General features: G+C 40.0%; 1 protein-coding gene across 2 annotated transcripts in view; it reads left to right on the top strand.

Moving 5' to 3' along the window:
- SHTN1 (shootin 1) overlaps positions 1-20,414 on the top strand; it is a 59,370-nt gene that overhangs the window by 19,225 nt on the left and 19,731 nt on the right. For both annotated transcript variants that reach the window (XM_084525615.1, XM_084525616.1), the window contains 6 exons: positions 816-910; positions 3,044-3,212; positions 6,019-6,116; positions 7,114-7,195; positions 9,206-9,300; positions 19,685-19,831. In XM_084525615.1, the coding sequence (XP_084381741.1) occupies positions 816-910; positions 3,044-3,212; positions 6,019-6,116; positions 7,114-7,195; positions 9,206-9,300; positions 19,685-19,831 (686 nt within the window). The remainder of the gene's footprint in view (positions 1-815; positions 911-3,043; positions 3,213-6,018; positions 6,117-7,113; positions 7,196-9,205; positions 9,301-19,684; positions 19,832-20,414) is intronic.

Genomic DNA, 20,414 nt, shown 5'->3' with positions numbered 1-20,414 from the left:
GTGAGTGGTGTTGAATTTCCATCAGTATTGCATCCATCAGGGTGTACCCCAGCTACTACAGCCAGCTTCAAAGCTGATAGGGCAGAAAGAGGGGAAGGAGCAGGGCTGAGCTAGTCATTTCATTATTTTTTTTGGAGCACATGCTGTATGAGGCATCACAAGTATAGAGGCTTTGGTCACTCCTTTCTCTATTTCCTAGTAAGCCCTAGGTCTGTGCTGTGTGTCCATCCTGCAGCTTTTCTTCTACCTTGTGTTCAGCAACTGTGGTGATGTTTAAAGTACTGACTGTTTAAACCTGAGGACTGGAAGGTGAGAATAATATCTTTGTAACAACTGGGTTAATCTTGCTGTTTCTAAAGATCAGAACATCAGTATTTTTAAAGTTGTATCCATGCCAAATGTTCAGGAGAAATTGCTATGGCAATCTTAAGGAACAATCCTAATGATACGACTCCACTTAGAACTACAGCTTAGGACTTCCCAGTTTAGGACTACAATTTTTCAATTGTTAATGATAGAAATGAAGATGGTCAGGGAGGCTTCTGCTGGCCTTCTCTTTCCTTAAGTTTTTCTTCAGTTCTCCAGTTCTCTCTCTTAAGGTTGCAGGCATGGTTTCAGAGAGTTGCTTAAAGCAATCATCCAAATACGAAGTGTTCAAAGCAATTTCTAACTGTGCAGATGTTCTAAGTACGTACTTCACAGTGTTTGAATTTTTTACATAGAAGGTTAACAGAAAAAGATGTAGTATTTCTGATCATGGGATGCATGTGTCAAATGCAGGAAAACACTGACTAATGTTTAAATTCTCCTCCTAGTTTCTCACATGGTTATTGAGGAAGTAAACTGTATTCAGAATCATCTTGAAATTGAGAAGACGTGCCGTGAAAGTGCTGAGGCTTTGGCTTCTAAGGTGAGAACTATGGTGATTCCATTTCATCTGATTTCCTTTTTTTTGTTGTTAAAACTTGATATTGTGTGCATGTCCCATGTATGTTTTTGCATAATCTTGTAGATCTGTGAAGTTGTTTTGAAGTGGCAAAAACTGTAAGCCATATGGGAGATGCAAAATACAGTTCTTGCCCTTGGGGGGGGAAAAACACCCATTTAAATTTAGTTTCTATTTTGAAGCAGTAAGTCATGGACCATCTTGTTGATATCTAGTTTTTATATGCATTTAGGTTAAATGGAAAACAAGTTTTAGAACTGTCCTGTGTGAGATATAAAACAATAATGAGCATTTCAGTGTCTAAATCAAATGGAAAAAGTCAACCACTGCATTACATTTCAGGTGATTGTTTATGAAAGCAAAGCAAGGGCAGGGGAAAGGTGACCTCCGCTGCTCTGTTGATTGCGTCTAGTCTGATGAATTTAGCAAGTGTGTAATTTTCTATATTCCATCTCATCAGAAGTGCATTATTATTAAAGAATGTTTTTATCTCTGTGTTATATATTTTTGGTTGTGTAAAATGCATCTGAGCCACTTCATCAGAAAATGGATTACAGCAATTTTGAACCAAATTTCATTAGCAATGCTGACTGCCTTCTCCCTCCCCCCACTCCCCATCCCCTGCCCAAAGTACATCTTTAGATATGGTAAAAATCACACCAGCAAGAAATCACTTTAATTTAGATGCATTAGCAATGTACTTTCTGGAGGTATTTACTTAATTGTTTGCATAATGACACTATATTAGAATTCGTAAGATAGACAATCAGCATCTAAGTAAGAAAATGAATGTATTTATGTAACTTTTCTTCTTCTCTGCACTTTTGCTGTAATGGAGGTCCAGGGGCAGTTCCAAGACTAGCTTTATCCCCTAGGGATGCTTCACCAAAGTGGATTTGTTTGTTGCCATAAACCGTGTGAGGTTCCCCACACCACCCTGCCCACTTGCTCGGTTTTGTTCTTTGGGAATGAGGTGAAGTTCTTGAGTGAACCTCCTGTAGTTAGGGGGCTGAGGAAAGAATCAAAGATGATTGCTCAGGCAAGAGTTCAGGGTAAGCCTAACTGTTCAGTACGTGTTTTATTTCAATGCAAAAGTTGGACTTCTGAAGTACACGTTGACCTGGATGTGTTGTATGTCATTAGTGGAAAATTGAACCTCATTCTCAGAGCTGAATGCAGATAATGCTTGGCTGGTGGGTGGGCAGACACCCCAACATCCACCTCGCCACTCCTGAGATTATGCTGAGCCTGCTGAGATGTGGGATGTCTAGATGCAGAGTAGCAAAAGAAATTTAGAGAGTGAACGTTTGCAGCAATCCCCATTGTTCAGATTTTCCTGGCACTTTGGTCCAGATGGAGTGGCATTGTAAAACCTCTTCTGTATCAACCACCAACCAGGCATGTGTTTCAGCATCCACCCTGGAGTGGTTTCTGGCTTGTGGTCTGACACAGAAGGAATTGGTGTGTGGTATAGTTTTCATTTTACATATCTTGACTTTACGGTGGTAACTCCTGAGAACAGAAAATAATCTGAAATAATTTTACAGTAATTTTGTCCACATTGGAAGTGTAATTGTGGTGTGTATTAGTTGTAGTTCATAAGCAAAATAACTGTTTTTCTGTGAGCAATTGATACAGCTGGCAAAATCAGACAAGCTTTCAGGAGCACAGTCCCTTTGTTCAGGTCATTCAGTCAGGGCTCTTGTTGATACTGGTACACGCTGAAGGGTTTGGAGCTGAAGCAGCTATCAAAAAGGCAGCACAGCATTAAATAAACTTGATAGTTGATTTGATTTAAATCTACACAGGGTACTTAATAGTCAAAAGTACCAGAGAGGAATATGTCGTCCCTGATGCAAGAAGGGCATAGTTGAAGTATCATGTTGAATTCAAACCTTTTCAGAGGAGGAAGAGGGGAAGTTTCCCATCTTTAGACCATTTTAATGTTGAATGGAACATTTAAGATAATGTCACTTTGTCTTGCTCTTTGTTTGCTAGCACTTTCAAATAAGGGTGAAAAAAGCTGTTTTTCTCCTTGCACAGCAGCATAAAGATAGACTAACTAGCTTCTTACTGTTTGCACTTCTGAACTTTCAGCTGAACAAAGAAAACAAGACCTTGAAAAGAATTAGCATGCTTTATATGGCAAAACTGGGCCCAGAAATTATCACTGAAGAGATTAACATTGATGAGGAAGATCCAGCCCCAGACACAGAAGCCAACTCTGGATCATGCAATTCTGTGCATTGTCAACAGCAAATAAAAGGTAAGTGTTGTTGCTGAGCCTACAACACCAGAGAAGGAGTGCTCTGAAGGATGGCTGCATTGCCCTGGGACTAGAGATACATCTGGCTCTGTGTCAGGCTTCTCAGAGTGGACATCACAGGGAGGGCTGTAAGGACATGGTAGGCCTGGAGTGATAGTGCATAAGGTATATGATGGATATATGTCCTGCTAAGTAAGTTACAGGAAAATGGGATCTACACATCCAAGAGAGCTCAACGTTACTGGGTTGGTAAAAGAAACGTTTCTTTAGGTCCTTAACGAACTGAAAGGTAAGCTGAAGGACAAGGTCACCTTGGTATTTACTTCAATTGCAGTGTCACTAGTTCAAAGACTGTAAAGCAGGACTCTCCATTGATACTGCCATTGTGTCCCTTTGTATACACAAATTTTGTTCATATTCCAGAGTTCCTGCCAAACAAGCAAATTAAAAAGGGACTGTTGTACCAGGGAAAACAGCAAAGCTTGGGAACATGGAAGTACACTGCTATAAGTCTGTGCAATATGCAGAAATTTCTGGTTTCTTTTTGATAGGCTTTTTGTTGATAGAAAATTTGCCTATCTTTCTAGTCTAACCCCATGGTGAAGTTACTGTGATTTTGTATATATTTTGCTATATCCCAGTGTCCAGAAAAGGGGAATTCCCACATTCTTCATTTTGATACAGAGAGAGATTAAATGGTTCACTTAAACAAGCAAAAACATTCTTTTTTTTTTTTTTTGATAAGTTACAGTAGTGAACACTGTGCAAGTACAACTGTCTTGAACTCAGCCTGACCTTGTTAATTGTTATCTGTTTGAATGTTGTAGCCTCAGTGAAACAGTACAAAGTATCACTGGAAAAAAAAAAAAAAAAAAAGAAAAAGAAAAACAAAAAAAATCCTAGTATTTTTAAAATGTTTTAAAAACTAAAACAGTAAACCCCACAAAACACCCAAGAAATAAGATGTCGTATACCCTTTCACATGTACTACACATGTAGGAAAGGAGGCAGAGAATGGTGTGATCCACATCATGCAACCCCTCTGAATCTCAAATAAGAGTCTGGAGTTCATCCTGTCTTTTAATGGAGAAAGACGTCAAGGATACTGTTAGAAGGGGCAGAGATTCTGTCTGCAGGTCAAAGGACAATGTTGTTAGGAAGAGTAGCAGGGCCAAATGAGAAAAATATTTGAAGAAATGCTCTGCTGTATATGGTCTGTGCCTTGCTGAAGAATTCATTAGAGAACAAAGTGTGGCAGGAGTTGTAAAGGATTTAGAAATCTTGACTTCTGCTCCTTTCTCTGGCACTGTTATTACATGTTACTGGTCTTATTTCTACAAGTGCTGAGTATTTTAAAAGCATTGGCATCCCATTTGCTAGAGGAAAAAATATTCTGTTCCTGTGCCTGGAGAGAAGTGGGTGTGTGTATGGTAGCAGAGTGATCTGACAACATGTACCAAAAAGCAATAATAAGGCTCTGCGCCCCGACTAAGCCAAACTGCATGGTGTTAGTCTTGAGGGGAAAAATCTGGTAGCATCTTGGATTACCTGCGAAGTGTAAGATCACGTGTGATGAAAGAGGCATTTTCAATCTCCCCTTGATGCTCTCAGGTGTTGCCCAAGTTGGTGTGGATATGCTTCCTTCTCTCTATGTTGAGTTTGATATATGTACTGTAGCACCTGAGTTAACCTAGTTACCATAAATTTCGGAATCTTTTTTCCCATTAATTTCACTGGAAAGCACACATCCATGAAATGGAAGGTTTGGTTCAAGAATCTTCTGGGAAAACAAGAATTTTTCTTTCCTTTACAATGTTTGTGCCATTAATTGAGAGGAAAATAAATCTGAAGCTCCTGAGCTGGGAAGAGGGGAGGAGGAATTGACATTTTGGAGATCTGAAACCAAACAAAATGACATCCAGTTTGTTGTCATCATCTGCAATTGATTAGCAACAATTTTCTTAACTGGTGGCTGGTATTCAAAGAACAGCAGTGCTATGAAATACTGGAAGCAGGTGGGGAATGAGAGCACTTACTGAAAGCTAATATATATCAATAAATTTATATTTTGTGGTGTTTTTCTGTTAACCTAAACCTCGATATATTATGTATGCAAACTGATCTCCTGTTAAGAAGTGATTATAATCAAATGGTTTATTGCATTGTGAATTTAATTTATTTCATATTTTGATAATTAAGGAACAAAAATTCTGAGGGGAAAATTACAAGCATTAGCTCTTCCATCAGTAAAGGTTATATTCCGACTCTGTTCACATGTTACAAAGACTAAAAATTGGCAGCTGTTCAGGACAATTTCTTCAGTGGAAACCTCCCAAGTATTAACTGCCTGTTGTTTTGTTTATTTCCCTTGTGACGAGAACTCATGATCCCAAAAGAACTGAAGTACATTATTTTGTTTTAAAGGACGCCTATTAAAAATTGCTTTCTGCTACCTGACTACCAGAGTCTCTGTGATGTGACAGTCTCCTGAGTAGGGCTGAGGACACTCCGTGGTGACAGGATTGGCCCCATTATAGCATGAAATGAATCATTCAGAATGCAAATGAAGATGGCAGTGCTGAACAAGGCACATTACCCAACAGAGTAAATCTGAAACTGGAGCCCAATGATAGATCTGTTACTTGACACTTCTGCAAAGTTCCTAAATTATTGAGGATGCACCTTGAATGCATCTGATGCTTTGCATACAATTGTTTTGTACTTGCACTGCTCTGACGTTTCTTTTGTTGTTTTCTTCCAAGAATAAAATAAAAATATATTTTTCATTTCCTTCCTCAAACTGCAGAGCTGCGAGATCAAATCATATCTGTTCATGAGGAAAAGAAGACCTTAGCCATTGAACTGGAAAACCTGAGGTGCAAACTTGTAGAAGTAATTGAAGAAGTATGTATTGTACCATGGAAGGCGAGACCACGTTAGCGTGTAGTTGGTACTTTTTGTATCTAATTTTGCTAAAAACACTCAGTTGTGAAGTTAATTGAATACTATCTAATCGAAAGTCCTGCCAGCCTGCCCATGTGAGGTACCACTTAGGGCACACATCTAGAAGGGGCCTTCTATGTCAGAGCCCAATCTGCTGCTGTTGCTGGCAGATGATTCTTCATAATCTGTTCTAATGCCCATATTTTCATTATCTCCCCTTCCTGACATCCTCTCACCCATTAGCCTGCAGTACAATTTTTTTCCCCTTAAATCTATCGAAATGCAAGAAATATTTTTGGAGAACTCCTGGTTTAATCACTGTTGCTACTTCATTGAGCATATCCTTGAGTTTAGCCATTGGCAGTGTCCTGTCATGGCAATTAGACCAGCAAATTGGCTTTTTGAGCCAGCAGTTTCATTCCTTCTTGAAAACTGGATAAGCCACGTACTGATGCAAATCAGGACTTAGTGGTTCTTCCTGTCTGTGCAACACTTGCATTCAGAAAGAGACAGCTGACAGCTCCTGAACAATGAACAGAGCCCAGGGAAGGGAAAAAAACAAAACACAAATACAACAAAAAATCCAGCAGCCTGTCTATATTAAAGGCAAGCAGTCAAGGGCAAGCTAGTAACTTTTTAACCAGGTGCTATGGTGCCTCATCCTGAAAAGTTCAAAAGATTTTACATTTGTAGCTGTGGCTGGTGCATGCTGTGAAAATGGGCCACGGGAGCGCTGCGTGGAGGATTGGTTCATAACCTCTTAATGCTGTCTGTGATAGGGATCTCTAAATTAGGGTGAAAATTCTTGCTATAACACAGAAAACCCTAACATCAAGCCAAACGTAAGAAACAAAATTACTGAAAGCAAAATGTTGCTTGCATTGCGTAATGTGTTATATGCCTTATACCACTAATTAAAATAGTCTTATTTTTTAATTTGTTCTTTTTTATTTTCTAGGTGAATAAAGTGAAAGAAGAAAAGGCTGTTTTGACAACAGAAGTTAATAAGCAGCAAAAACTGTTGGAAAAATGTAACAGAGGTGTGTGGTCTTAGCAGGCTTTCTAAATGTTTGAATATTCTGCAAAGGATGTGTCAGAGTTTCTATGTTATAGTTCAAAGAACATGTTGCAGAACAGTGACTGTAGTCCAAATCTGACATTTGGTCTCATTGCTATAGATGCTGGATAAATACATGGACTGTTCTAGACCGTCTCTGCTCCAGGAAAATGTGCCAGTATAAGTAGCAGGTTGAATGGGAGAATAGGAAGACTTTTTGCTCTGTGGCAGAAACAGCAGAATACTGCAGACACATTCCCAGTGCCTGAAATTGTTCTGATTTATTTTCAAGTCGTTCCTTTTGTGTTTTACCTGCTTACCCAGGGAGAAAAATAAAGAACTCTCAAAACTTTTCCAAGGGATCCTGAAAGGTTTGTTGGGTAAAGGAAACTGCCAAGGCTGCTGGTGGATCACTCTCCCAGAAGACTGAAATGTTTTCTTTTTCTGAAAAAGAACAGCTCCTTGTTTTATGTTTGCTTGTTATCCAGAAAAAATGAGTTACACAAGGTTAGGTCCTAATGTGCTGGCAACATAAAGCAAGATTTTTTTGTATGCTTGAAATGAGTTACTAAAGTGTCTTTTTGATACCAACTGTATTCTGAGTCTATGTGGTGCTGTCTCGGAGTTGTGTAATTGATACATACAGTCAGAGTTGGCGAATTTATCTTAAATGTAAGTGTGGTGGTTTCTTTTAGATATCATTTTGAGATGGGCTGGGATGTGTATCCTACTTTCTGAAGTTCCATGTGCTATACTTACCTTTAAAAATTGTTACACTTGCTTCCAAAGAAGCAAGGAATTTACATAAGATACTGTTAGAAATCCAGTGGCATCACTCTGGAAACTAGTCTTTGGCCAGGAAGAGCTAAAGCTTACTAGGAAAGTGCAAGTGGTCAGTGAGACAGAATTTGTAAACAATGCTTGATCTCCTGGACTGAGATGTGTTTGGGATAGTTTGGGGGAGCGTGTCCCATAGTTAGCTTTAGCCACGCATATGAGGCATGCTTTTGTGAGCACAGTTTAAATACAGGCAGTGCAAAATTGCACTGCTTTCTTCTTCAGGCCCTTTGAAATCTCTTGCAAAGAGATGTGTCAAACCTCCCTTAAACCAAGTACGCAAATACAGTTGCCTCCAGCATACTTCGGTAGGTTGAGCAAGGCTCTCTTGAGACTTTGATTGCCTTTGCCCAAAGAGGCAAGATACGATCTGTGGTACTTTGTGTCTCTTACTGAAGCTTTGAGCTTGAGCTCCACCAGAAGATGCTCTCTCTACCTGTAGTTATTCTTTGTCTGGAACAAGTAACTTGATCCTTGGCTCATAACTATTGCTCCATACTGATGAAAATATTTTATACGTTAGTCTATTCACTAATAAGAATCAACAACCCTGGAGCAACCAGACAGGAAAGAGTAAGAAAAGTGAAGGAGAAAAAGGACAGAGAAACTGTTCCCTTTTCTAGCTAGACTATGCTAGATGTTCAGCTGTCACATCTCAAAGAGCAGTGATGAGAAATAGCAATTCTGTGAGAGTTATCCAGAAAAAAAATATATATATTGTTTAATTCTCATTTTGCAATTGTAAGCTATAAATATTCTTGTATTCTTTTTAAGATGGTAGTAGTTATTATGTAGCCTGTAAGGTTCATAAGAAGGGGGAAGAAAATCATATCCTATTATAGACAAAAAACATTCCAAAAGATTTTTCAAGTGTTAAAATACCTGTACGTGCAGATGTGCATGGGATCATGAGACATGCATGCACAGGTATAAAGCAGCGTGTATGTTTAGGGAGGTTTAAAACAAAATGGTAAAATATTACAAATATTGTGGACTGTATGTAGAAATGTAAAACTAAGTTACATCTTTGTTCAGGAATTCATGGTACTAGGGAAAAACAGCCTATCTGGATAAATCCAGCAGTACTTTCTTCTGATTTGATGGTTTATTATCCATTCTGCTTCTAATTCTGATTTTCTTTCATTCTTGTGAACAGTATCTGTGCTGGCTGTAGAGGAATATGAAGAGCTTCATGTAAACTTTGAACTGGAAAAGAACCTACGGAAGAAAGCAGAGTCATTTGCCCAAGAGGTGAGCAATTAAGTAAAAGGGATCTCTGACCAAAACCCTACTACCAACGTAGTTGACTTGATTTCAATTCCTCACTCTCATAGAAATGATGGCTTTGAATTTCCACATGCTACTTAACTAACATACATCATCTGTGAAATGGATTTACTGTTTCAACAGAATTTATAAAACTTTACAGAATTATCCATGTACTCTTACCTCTGTCTTTTTTAAAAGTTTCTTATGGGCTTAATCAGCTACAACATTTCAGTGTGATATATGTAGTGATTGGGTCTGGGAAAGATTAGCTGCCTTTCTACTGGTACAATTTAAAGCATTTTGTTTTTCCTGGAAAAAGAAAAAAAGTGAATTCACAAAAAAAAAAAGATGCAAAATACAGTATTAGTTGAGGTTTATGCAAGTTTGGTTACTTATTTAAAATGTGCTTTTTGAATAACCTCTTGCAAGGAACATTCTAGTTGTGGAAAGAAAAAAAAAAAAGAACACAAAAACACAACAACAAACAAACAAAAAAAAAACCACAAACAGTGCTTCTGTATGCTAAAAAAGATATGAACTCCCAAAGAGGAAACGAGATGCTGGATAGCATTATGGAACAGCTAGCAATTCCTCAGATGAATTCTAGCTGGCAATGCTGTTTGCCTCAGACAATGCTGCCAAACTCTCTCATTCTGGTGATAGACCAAAGCCCAATAAAATTATAAGTGTGTTTTTTTCTTCCTCATGCTTTTTCAGTTTGCAGTTTGGATTTTGAGAGCTCTGTACTTGGGTTATGTTTTCATGCTTTTGTAACCTGTGCCATGTGTACAATATTTTCCTTAGTAAAAGTTGGACTTCCTAAGTAATTGCTTCTTAGGGAACTCTGTTTTTAAAGAAAGTCATTATACATCAAAATTATAGGTAATCATTATTGAAATATTTTAAATAAGGAAAATGTATAATTTCAGATTTTGAAACCAGGGCTGCCAGTAAAGAGATATTTAGCCTTCAGGAAATCAACTTTGTGTAGAGAGCTCTTGTGCTTTTTGTTTTTGCTGCTGCCATTTTTTTTTTCCAGTCTCTCTTTCACAAAAAGATATTTATTTGATTACTCCTGTACATCTAGCTGCATTCAGTCAATGATAGCAAGGGCATATATTAACTTGGAAACTCTACAGAAAACACTGAAAGTGCTTGTTGTGTTCTGTGTGTTGTGCTGGCTATTTGATTTCTTTGGGGATGAACAGAATAATATAGCAACATTTTAAACAAAACATTTTGTGGGTTTGAGATAAACTGTATTCAAATTCAAAAATCTGGAAGAGAGGGGTGAGGAAGTCAACCAGATGTTGCTTGTGCTCGCTCGCTCTCAGTCACATGTGTGCTCTTTGACTGTGCCATGTACAGAGGTTGAAGAACTTGATGCAGCTGAGCCAAGGGTACTGCTTCTCTCTTTCCTCTTTCCACCTATTGCAGCTCTTCCCTGTTCACCCCTTTGTAAGGTCACCATGTCGACCCTCCAGGAAACCCATACCTGCTGTCTCCTGCCTATTGTCAGTGTCTGGCACATGTTGAAAATGTACTTCAGGCAAAGCTCAAGCAGCTGACATGTTTCTTCCCAAGAGGATAAAAAATGTTAGAAGTGAAAATAATTTACTAGTTATTAAAACATCCTTCTAACTCTGATTTGGGCTATGGAGGTGGACTTTGCAGAATACTGTTAGTCAATTGATGCAAGAGAAATATTGCTCAAAAGCAGTGATTTCTGAAATCAGAGACTGTACGTACAGTCTCTTCCAGACCCCACTTTTACAGAGCTCTGTGAGATGAAGCCCAAATTCATCTGTGCAGAGCTGGACATCTCCCTTGGCCATGGCTTCAGTGCCATTGGGGCATTTAGATTTTGGTCAAAGGTTCACTGTTTGTTTGTTTGTTTGTTTTTTCTTTTCAGAAATAACAATGAGACCTGCAAATTTCAGTAACACTATTCAAGGTAGACATGTTTATTAGCAACTAAAAGTTTTTAGGCAAAATGCTTTTTTGTTTAAATGTTAATTCGGATTTTTTTTCAAGACTTACCAGTCTGTGTAGGTATTAATTTTTTTAGCAGTTTTTGTTGGCTGTGGTGCCTGCAGAACTGCTATTTTCAGAAAATATATTTGTAAGAATTAAGCATGTTCATTTAGCCTGCATTATTACAATATCTATTTTAGCTCTAGCTCTTATTGCTGCTTTGCTTTTTCTTAGTAGGGAAGTGGGGAACAATGACGTGCTTCTGTTCATTAACTGGCAGTAGAAGATTGTATGTAAAGGTCTTACATCTCTCAGAAAAGAGTAATTTATAATTGCATAGTTAAGCTGGTTTTCAGGTCAGAAAAGAATATTATCTGATACTCCGGGCCCAGAATGTTGCTTTTGTTCAGATTCATAACTACAATGTTCAGACAGCTACATGTTTTGAAGGAGGATATTTAAGGTATTTTTAGTATTTGAATAACAAACCAACAGGCAAACTGTCAAGTACAATGTCAAAGAAATCCCGGTTATTTATGAACAAGTGCATCTCTTTTCTTGTGTGTGTGTCATTATTTATGGATCTGGAAATATTCATAAATGAAATATGAAAATATGGGCTGCTGTTGTGGCAGACTGACAGTGTAGCTCTTCGGCTGGGACTTTTCATTCTTTGAAGTCCTTCCAGAGGCTGTTAGGACAGTGAGCTTCAGGCCTGCATTAGTCTTTCCTTTGTGTACCTCTTTTCCTTTTGTGTCATGCAATTCAGAAAGATTTTTGGATTTATTTTTTTTTAATACAGGAGCGTGTGACTACAAAGGCACTGCTCAGTTGCGTTTGGGGAAATGACAATGTTTCAAATTACTTTAAAAAATCTGTGATTGTTGGCCTGGCTTCCCATTGCAAGGCTTTCCCTGGCCTTCTGTTTTCTCTGTCCCTATAAAATGTTTCTTTGAAATACAAAATCCTGCTGGATTTTTTGCGTGAGTTGTGTGGTTTGTTGGGACTTTGTTGGGAGGACTTTGAGCAAAGGGCAGCACCCTGTGCTGAGCGCTTTGTGCTTAACTTGCCTGGAGTGCTTTGAGTAAGGAACCGATCCCTGAGCAATGCACGTGCCATGGGACTGCTGTGGTGGAGTCTGTAGAATAGCACATTTTAGCATGGTGCATTAGTTCAGGGTATCTCCAACAGCCTAGATATGGACTTACTGTCTATAGAAGGTCTTGTTTGGTGGAGGGCACGTTGACTTTTTCAGGCCTCAGGCATCTGAAGCCTTTCCTGCCAGGGGTGTTGGCCATGGGTTCAGATCAGCGCCCTGCTCCTCATTGTGACCTCCTGGGCTGCAGCTGGAGGAGCCCACGCGAGTGGCTGGCTTAGGCGTTTCCAAGTGGTGCCCTTCCCACCCTGTGCTTCTGCAGGAGATGAGGATTTGCCCCAGGATGTGAGCAATTGGGAGTGCAGGTGTGAGAGAGAGAACAGGAGGTGAGCGTGTGCAGGAGCAAGTGCAGGCGGGAGGGAAAGACAGGGAGAGAGAGGGAGCAAGTGCACATGGGAGTGAGAGAACACTTGAAAATCAGAGCTTTTGATTAAAAAAAAAAAAAATCAAATACAGCCTTAATTATAGTCATGCTGCTGGCACCACCATAATATATATTTAATTAATCAAAAATGATCCAACTTCAAACATTAGAATTCGTGCTCTTTAGAGGTTCTAAAGAAACTGAGTAAATATTGTCAGCCGTGGTGTGGAGAGGGGGAAGGAAAAAGAAAGAGGGTTTGAAGTGAGTCACAATCCATTGTGAAAGGTACAGGAATCTGCATAAAAGAACTAAATAAATAGAGTGTGTAAGGGGCGGGGGCATGGAAAAATCTGTACCTACCTGAATAAAACAGGGTTGTTAACACAGGAATCTTGGCAAGCTTAACTAGAATTCTAGTGTCATGTTTTAAGAGACACTTTAAGATCTCTCAGCTCTTTGTAGAGCAGTTTATAAGCAAACAAAGGAAGGCAGAGAGTATCTTGAAGGCCATCGCAATAATATAGAGGCTAGCCCTGAAAAGCACTCTTCCACAAAGATGAGCAAAATACAATACATTCAGCCAAAGCAAGCCAAAAGGGGTGGAACACAGTGCAAGATGTAAATTGAAAGTCTTAGCGATGTGAAAATCCCAGGAGTTTAACAAAATAATCTGGCATAAATGGTTTATTAAGCATACAACCTGCCTTGCAACAATATTTTGTAAAGTGAACAGTTTATTACTGTCGTGTGTGCTGGCATGGGGACAACCCCTGCACCTAAAATTACTCTGGAAACCTCCCCGAGAAGAGGCAGCGTGCTCTCAAAGTTAGTGGTGTGCCCCTGTTTTCTGTTCCCTGAATTTTGGATGAACAGAAATGGAGTGTTGAGCTGTTAGATAACATTTGAGGGTTCCTCTCACTTCTGTGCCTAGCACAGGCTTTTTTCAAGTCACACAACCTGGAAGAAATGAAGGGCCTTCCCAAGTGTTTATGGTTATCTGTGAAATATTTTGCGGGTTGAGAGGTTGCATGCAAAGGAGCTGTCATCCAGATGGGTGGAAAATGGAAGTGAGTCTGTAACGTGCATCGTTCCATCATCCCCCTGACTTCCCTCCAACTCTCAGCACTTAGGGATGCATGCAAAAAGTAGACTATGCCTATGTCTGTGTTTGTACGTATCTATAACACAATAACATCTTTGCATTTCAGTTGCTTACCTCAAAATGTCCCTATCCCTTACCTGTGCCAGTTCACAGCCGACATATTACTGGGACTGAAGCTTCCCATGTTGATGATAAAAGGTGGCTGTTATTTTATAGGAAAAAATACTGTCCTTCTTCACAGATGTCTGCACTGCTCATGGGGTTGTGTGCTATGAATTTTGTTGTCTCAATGACTTGTGCTAGACATGAGCTCTCAAAGAACTCTTCATTAGATGCATTTGTGACCTTTTGGGTTAATTTGTGAGGACTTCTGCATTAACGTGCTACATCTGTGAGGGCATACAGCGAACCCAGCACTCGTAGAACAAGTCTGTGCTTACAAGTAGTGTGCTCTGTGCATCACCAAGAATAGCTGGACAGAAACTGGTGGCTGAAGGTAATTAATTTGCAGTCCAACTGATTGAACTGGAAATAATAATTAGAGAGACATGGTAAGTGGTTAGTACTTGAAGTCTCCTAAGCTTGAATGCTACCACTTTTGAAGCGTGATGCAACACTAATACATTTCATCAAGCTTTTTCCCAAGAACAGGCTTGTGAAATGGTAACAGATGTATGCTCTAGGAAACTCTCTCTTTGGTCTTTCTCTTTGTGTGCGTGTGTCTGTTCAGGCACTTACTCTATTGGGGAAAAAAGTGAAGAGGTTTCCTCCTCTTTCATGTGGTGTGTGATCTATTTCTGAATATATGAGATGGTGTCTAAATGCTGTAGGACTGTGAGCCTTATAGCATGTATTTCTGCACTTCTACCATGGCAAAAAGAAAACCGTTAACTATGGGAGATTAGAAGATGATAAATAAGTAACGTTAAGTATGAAAAGAGAATCTTTTTTTGTTTTCATTTCTTTATTTTGAGCCTTGGGCAGTTATAGCTCATAAGTGGATAATGCAAGAGTGTTGTAGATGGACAAACCCTCTCCTATGGAGCAGGCTCTGCAGTAATACTGTGTTTTCAAGGAAGTCACGGTGCTGATGAGGATTGTCTTCTCACACTTAAAATACGTGATCCAAACACCTCTTTGGTGAAAAGCAACTGTTGGGCAACAAATAGGGTTAACTCACCTTCTCCAGTTCCTGCATTGGGTAAATCAGATCTTTTCAGCCAGAAAACTCGAGGATGCTGTCTTGCATTGATGCAGGTCTTAACAAAAACTATAGTACATCATCTGGAAAGAGAGAAGTGACTGTTGGCTGCTGATTACTGCACGGTGCTTAGACCTGTGTCCTGTTTCGTGATCAAGTTGGTCAGTTTTCTGTGGCAGTTTGAAAATCTAGTTAGTCTTTAGTGAAAATCCCAGTCTGTGAAGGTCACAGCAAATTGCTAGAAATGCACCGCTGTGGTTTCCCATACGTCATGTTGTTTTTGTTAGCTGTTGGAGCAGTCTTGTCGTTGTCTGATGTCTCGTGATAGTTACACTCTATAGAAGCAGATCTGAGGCAAGAATATAAGCACCAGATACAAAACTTTCAGATCAAAGTAATGCCACATGCACTGAAAGCTAAGCATGTGCTGAAGCAAGTTTATTGGATGGTATCCCAACTATAGAACCCATTTATTTGGTGGAGCTTTTCTCCTGAGCAGCACTTAGAAACCTATGAACCCACAAAAACACAAAGGCTCCTCCTGGGCAAATGTCATTGCCTGATACTAAGTCTGAGTGCTGAGAGAGCATTGCTAGGTCAATGTCCAAACTGTGGTTGAGTTTCTTAATGTGTTTTAATGAGATATGTCTGTTTCTCAGCTCTTCCATCAAAAAACACTAGCCATTGTTTCCTGCTGTAAAATTCTTATGCAGTGAAGCTTACAGGCTCAAATGTCCTTCATAATACAGCACCGTTAAGCAGTCACGGCATTGAAGTGTCTGTGTATGTGTTTTTTCCTGATTAGCCAATGAACTAAAATCCACACCTGGAATTACATTTTGAACCAGAGTACCTCCTGAATTTAGAGCCACATAGTGCCCTGTCAAGCCATAATCTGTCAATCGCTCTTTCTCCCACATCACACAAAATCCTGCAAACAGCCTTTTCCTCTGGGGAGATACAAATGCCTCGAGCCTTCCTCTCTTGGGGACTTACTTCACTTCTGGACACAGGAATATAAGGCTCCAGGGTATCCATATTGCAAAAGACATTGGCTGCTGTGAATTATGGCACATGTAAACGGGAGCTCTACCACTCCACAAGGATGATTTGTTGATTCCTCACCAGGGGATGGAGCAGTGCTGCCAGGGATTTGACATGAGGACCAGTCGGTCAGTTGTCTGATTTTGTTCCCTTTCCTATTTGAGGCTTCCAGAGTTTGACTCTGCCTTTGACTCACACCTGTCTTGGCAGTGCTAGGTTAAAGGTTGGACCAGATGATCCTAGAGGTCTTTTCCAACCTAAATGACTGTACGATTCTATTGGTACTGTATTTATAGCTGATGATGTTTCCTGTTGATTTTTCTTTCACTTTGTGCTGCCTGTGATTACGTTATTATAGCAGTGCTGAGGTATTTGGACATTATTCTTCTCTTTCAAGCTGGAGCTAAGCCAAAAATATACAGTGAGTACTCAAATGATTTATAGGAACGTAGCAACGTATGGATATTGAAGCATTCCCTTTGGCCTCATTTTGCTCCTGGGAGAAGTGGTAGTTGGACAGCATCCAGTTGTACTCTGAGCGTTACTTGAACGAGGATCACGGTTCCCAGGGACTTGACACCAGCAGAGTTGCTTTCTAACTTTTCTTAATGAGGAAGAATTCCTTTGGTAACTCTGCTGTAAACAAAAACCAGCTGCAGCAAACGTTATGTGGGTAACGGTTAGAGCAGGGCTCTGAGAACGAGGTGTGGCCTCATTGTGAGGTCAAGGGAAGAGCTTTTATTATTTTCAGGATTTCATCCCCCCTCTCTTTCTCCCTCCCCCGTTTTTTTTTGTGCAAACCCCGCCGATGGAACGTAGCCAAGTCCCAGATTTTCTGCACTTCAGAGCTTCCGTTTGTGAGCTCAGGGAGAGATGTGCAGCTGGTTTGTGCAACCCTTGGAGGTTTTTAAAAAGAAGAGGATAGGTGTAAGTCCTTTGTGAGCTGCCTTTAGTCGCAGTCATGGTTTTGGTAGATTCCCCCAGCACCAACTGACGTTTCTCGCCTTGTTTGTGATATTCTGCAGGTCATTGTCTAGCAGGTGCCAGGGTCGGAACGAATCCATCAATTGGTTAAATTCCACCTGGTCTAAGTAATCCTGTTAGTAGCTTTTTTTGCCCTTTCAGCAGTTGCTTTAATTAATATTCAGGGTTGTGCAGGCAGACAGGTTTCTACCCTGCTGAAGCAAGAAGTGGCTGTTGTAATTTTGAATTAGAATCAATTCTAAGTGTCTTTTTTTGTCCCTTGTCAAACGCACAGAGCAACATCTCAAAAACTTGTGATCGACTCATTACCAGCTCTCTGTCTGCTTTATCTGCCCTTACAATCTTGTCTGTTTTGTCCTTTCCATTTAGAATATGCTGGTACTTCAAGTTACAGGTGTGTAAGTAGCTCCTGGAATGGGTGGGACTTCCCACTGGAGATTGGTTCCCACATATTTGATTGCAAAATGAAGTTAAAAGGTATTTGGGATTTTTTTTGGTGGTGAAGACCCTTTCACATTTATTGTAAGCAGGGACATATTCACCATATCATGAAAGAAACTTTCAAGTGATTGAAAAATGCAGGACTTCTTGTGAAAACTTCCAAATGAAATGGTTTCATGTAGTTCTTCAAGAGAACTTCCTAAATTTCCTTCTAGAAAAGCATGTAATGAAGTGAGTGTGTGTTTTCTGCACTTGGTGAAGTATCTGCTGAAGTCGTTATGCGTGATTTCCTTTTGTTTTGGTAGGTTTCAGCTCCTTCCAGCTGGAACATCCCTGTTCTGCTGGTCTTAGTGACAGAAACATGGGGAAAAAATCTGGAATTAAGGCCTCAAAATACTTCTCCATGTCAAAATAAAGAAATAAAATGAATAAAACTCAAATTTTCACGTTGCTTTGAAAGGTCAGCGTAGATAAACTGTCCAGCTTGCACAAAGGTGGCTTATAGAGAGAAGTTGTTTCTTTCAGAGTTAAATAACTTTTTGACTGATTTAAGAAGTGACAGGAGGCTTTGATACAGCATTGAGCTCTTTAGTGCGGATTAGAAAACAGGATTTAGGAGGGTAACTGAAGAAATTGGGGTTATTTAGTCTGGAGCAGAGGATGCTGAAGGGAGATGCTATTATTACCTGGAAGGTGTCAGTCTCTTTCTCAGGTGACAACTGATAGGACACAAGGAAATGGTCTCAGGTTGCACTAGGGGAGGTTAAGGTTGGACATCAGGAAGAATTTCTTCACAGAGATGGTGGTCGGGCATTGGAACGGGGCTGCCTAGGGAAGCTGGGGGGGGGTCCCATCCCTGGAGGTGTTCACTGTTTCCTTTTCACTGATTGCTTCCAGTTCTTATGACCTCCCTCATGGCACTGCTTTGCCAATGAGTGTTCACGATTGGTTTTATTCGTATATAGACATCAATTGAGTCAACATCACTTGACTCTTCTTGGCATGCAGGGTCAAGCAGGATACGTTGTGAGTTCAGCACAGGCTGGGGGCTTCTCGTGCTGTACTGATAGAAAGCAAGCTGCTTTCTAGAAAAACTCTCATGGAACTTTTGTGTGTCTAATATTTTATTTTAGAACAGTGCTTCAACAGTCTGAGGGAGTCTCTGGCTGCTCTCTGTTCTCCTGGCAGAAGTGGCATGCTTTGCTGGCCCGTGAACGCTCATCTAAAACCTCAGCACCTTCTGCTGTAACAACAGGAACAGGGCCCTGTGGAAGCTCTTGCTGCTTGGCAGGCACCCATCTACCTGAGAGACAGCAGGATGCAGAAAAAATTCACTGAGTAATTCTGGGGGCAGGAAACAGTTTTTGTTTCGTTTTCTCCAATACTGAAAGAAGCAGATCTTAAGGAAACTGCACATGTTGACAGCCTCTGCACCTCTCAGGTGAAGCCTAGAGAGAGGTGTGATATTCATGTCAGCGTCATGCTTCTAGGCTGTTGGATTTTTTTTTCCTAATGTATCCATTCCCTGAATCAAAAATATAACCAGTAAAGAGAAAAGAGCACAAGCATCAGAAATAGAAGGCTGAAATTGATCTGAAATGCCTTTTCCAAGGGTGAGTCTATACAACGATTACACAAATATGGGCTGAAATTCATTTCCTAAAGGCACATCATCATTCACATAGCAGGTAACAGTACAGTAAGAGGGCTTTATGCCAAGGCTTGCAGATGTGTGTGAGGAGATGTCTCTGAATTCACAAGCTGTTTTTTTAATCTTTCCAGAGCTCCAGAATAGGATAATTCACGTTTCCAGGAAACAAAATTCAGACATGTATTTAAATTATTTACGCTGCCAGCATGGAAGTAATAGAGGTGTTGCAGTGCGTTGTTCTGGTTCCTTTCTGTGTGAGATCAGCTCATGTAAATTTTATTCTCAGACTCCTTTTCCCCTTCCTTCTCACCACTTCCCCCTCCACCCCTACCATATTAATACAGCATTAACTTATTCACTTTCTTTCCAGCTGCCTTTTTTCCCCCAAAGATAGCTTTAGACTTTGCTTAACTATTGTTTTTGTTTGGGGGTGGGTTTTGTTTTGGCAGATGTTTATTGAACAAAACAAGATGAAAAGGCAAAGTCAGCTGCTTCTGCAAAATGCTGCTCCTGATCAGCAGCTTTTGAAGGCTTTGGATGACAATGCTAAGCTAACCCATACATTAGAGGAAGAGAGACTTCAACACCAACAAAAGGTAAAACTAGGTTACTTTTCATCTAATGCAGAAATCTTTGACAGCCTTCTGAATTTAAGGACTGCTATGAATTGTCATGGATTTGTGGTTAAGAATTATTTGTGATCTTGCCCCCTGGAAGAGTTTACAGTCTAAAACTTAAACTTCAGAGAAGATTGTGATTCCCTCCTTCTGGGTCACTAGTAAGACATGAGTATAACAACCAAAGGTTTTCCATCCAGAAGGCTCTGATTTTGGGAAGTATTCTGGATGCTTGTAAAGCACAAGCTTAATTATAAGCATTAAGTGAAGTTCCTTGAAGTGGAGAAGAGGTGACAGGACAGGTGATGTAAACTAATAGGTGAGATAGGTGAGAGGTAGGCAGTTCACATTAGCAGTCTGGTCTCTTGCTAAGGAAATGCATTGGATGGAGCAGCCAGACATTGGAACACGGAAAAGCTAGGTAAAGGCTGCAGGATGTCATGATAGGATCTAAATGAAAATAATCTTTGAAACTGGATGCCTAGATCAGTCTTTAACTGGGATAAATCGTCATTGCTTCACCAAAAGCCTGAAATTGAGTTTTCACTTAGCTGTGAGGTCT

The sequence above is a fragment of the Aythya ferina genome, assembly GCF_964211825.1.
Source record: "Aythya ferina genome assembly, chromosome: 7".
Classification (NCBI taxonomy): Eukaryota; Metazoa; Chordata; class Aves; order Anseriformes; family Anatidae; genus Aythya; species Aythya ferina.
Note: the sequence above shows the minus strand (reverse complement) of the source record. Positions and strands in the feature narration are given on the sequence as shown.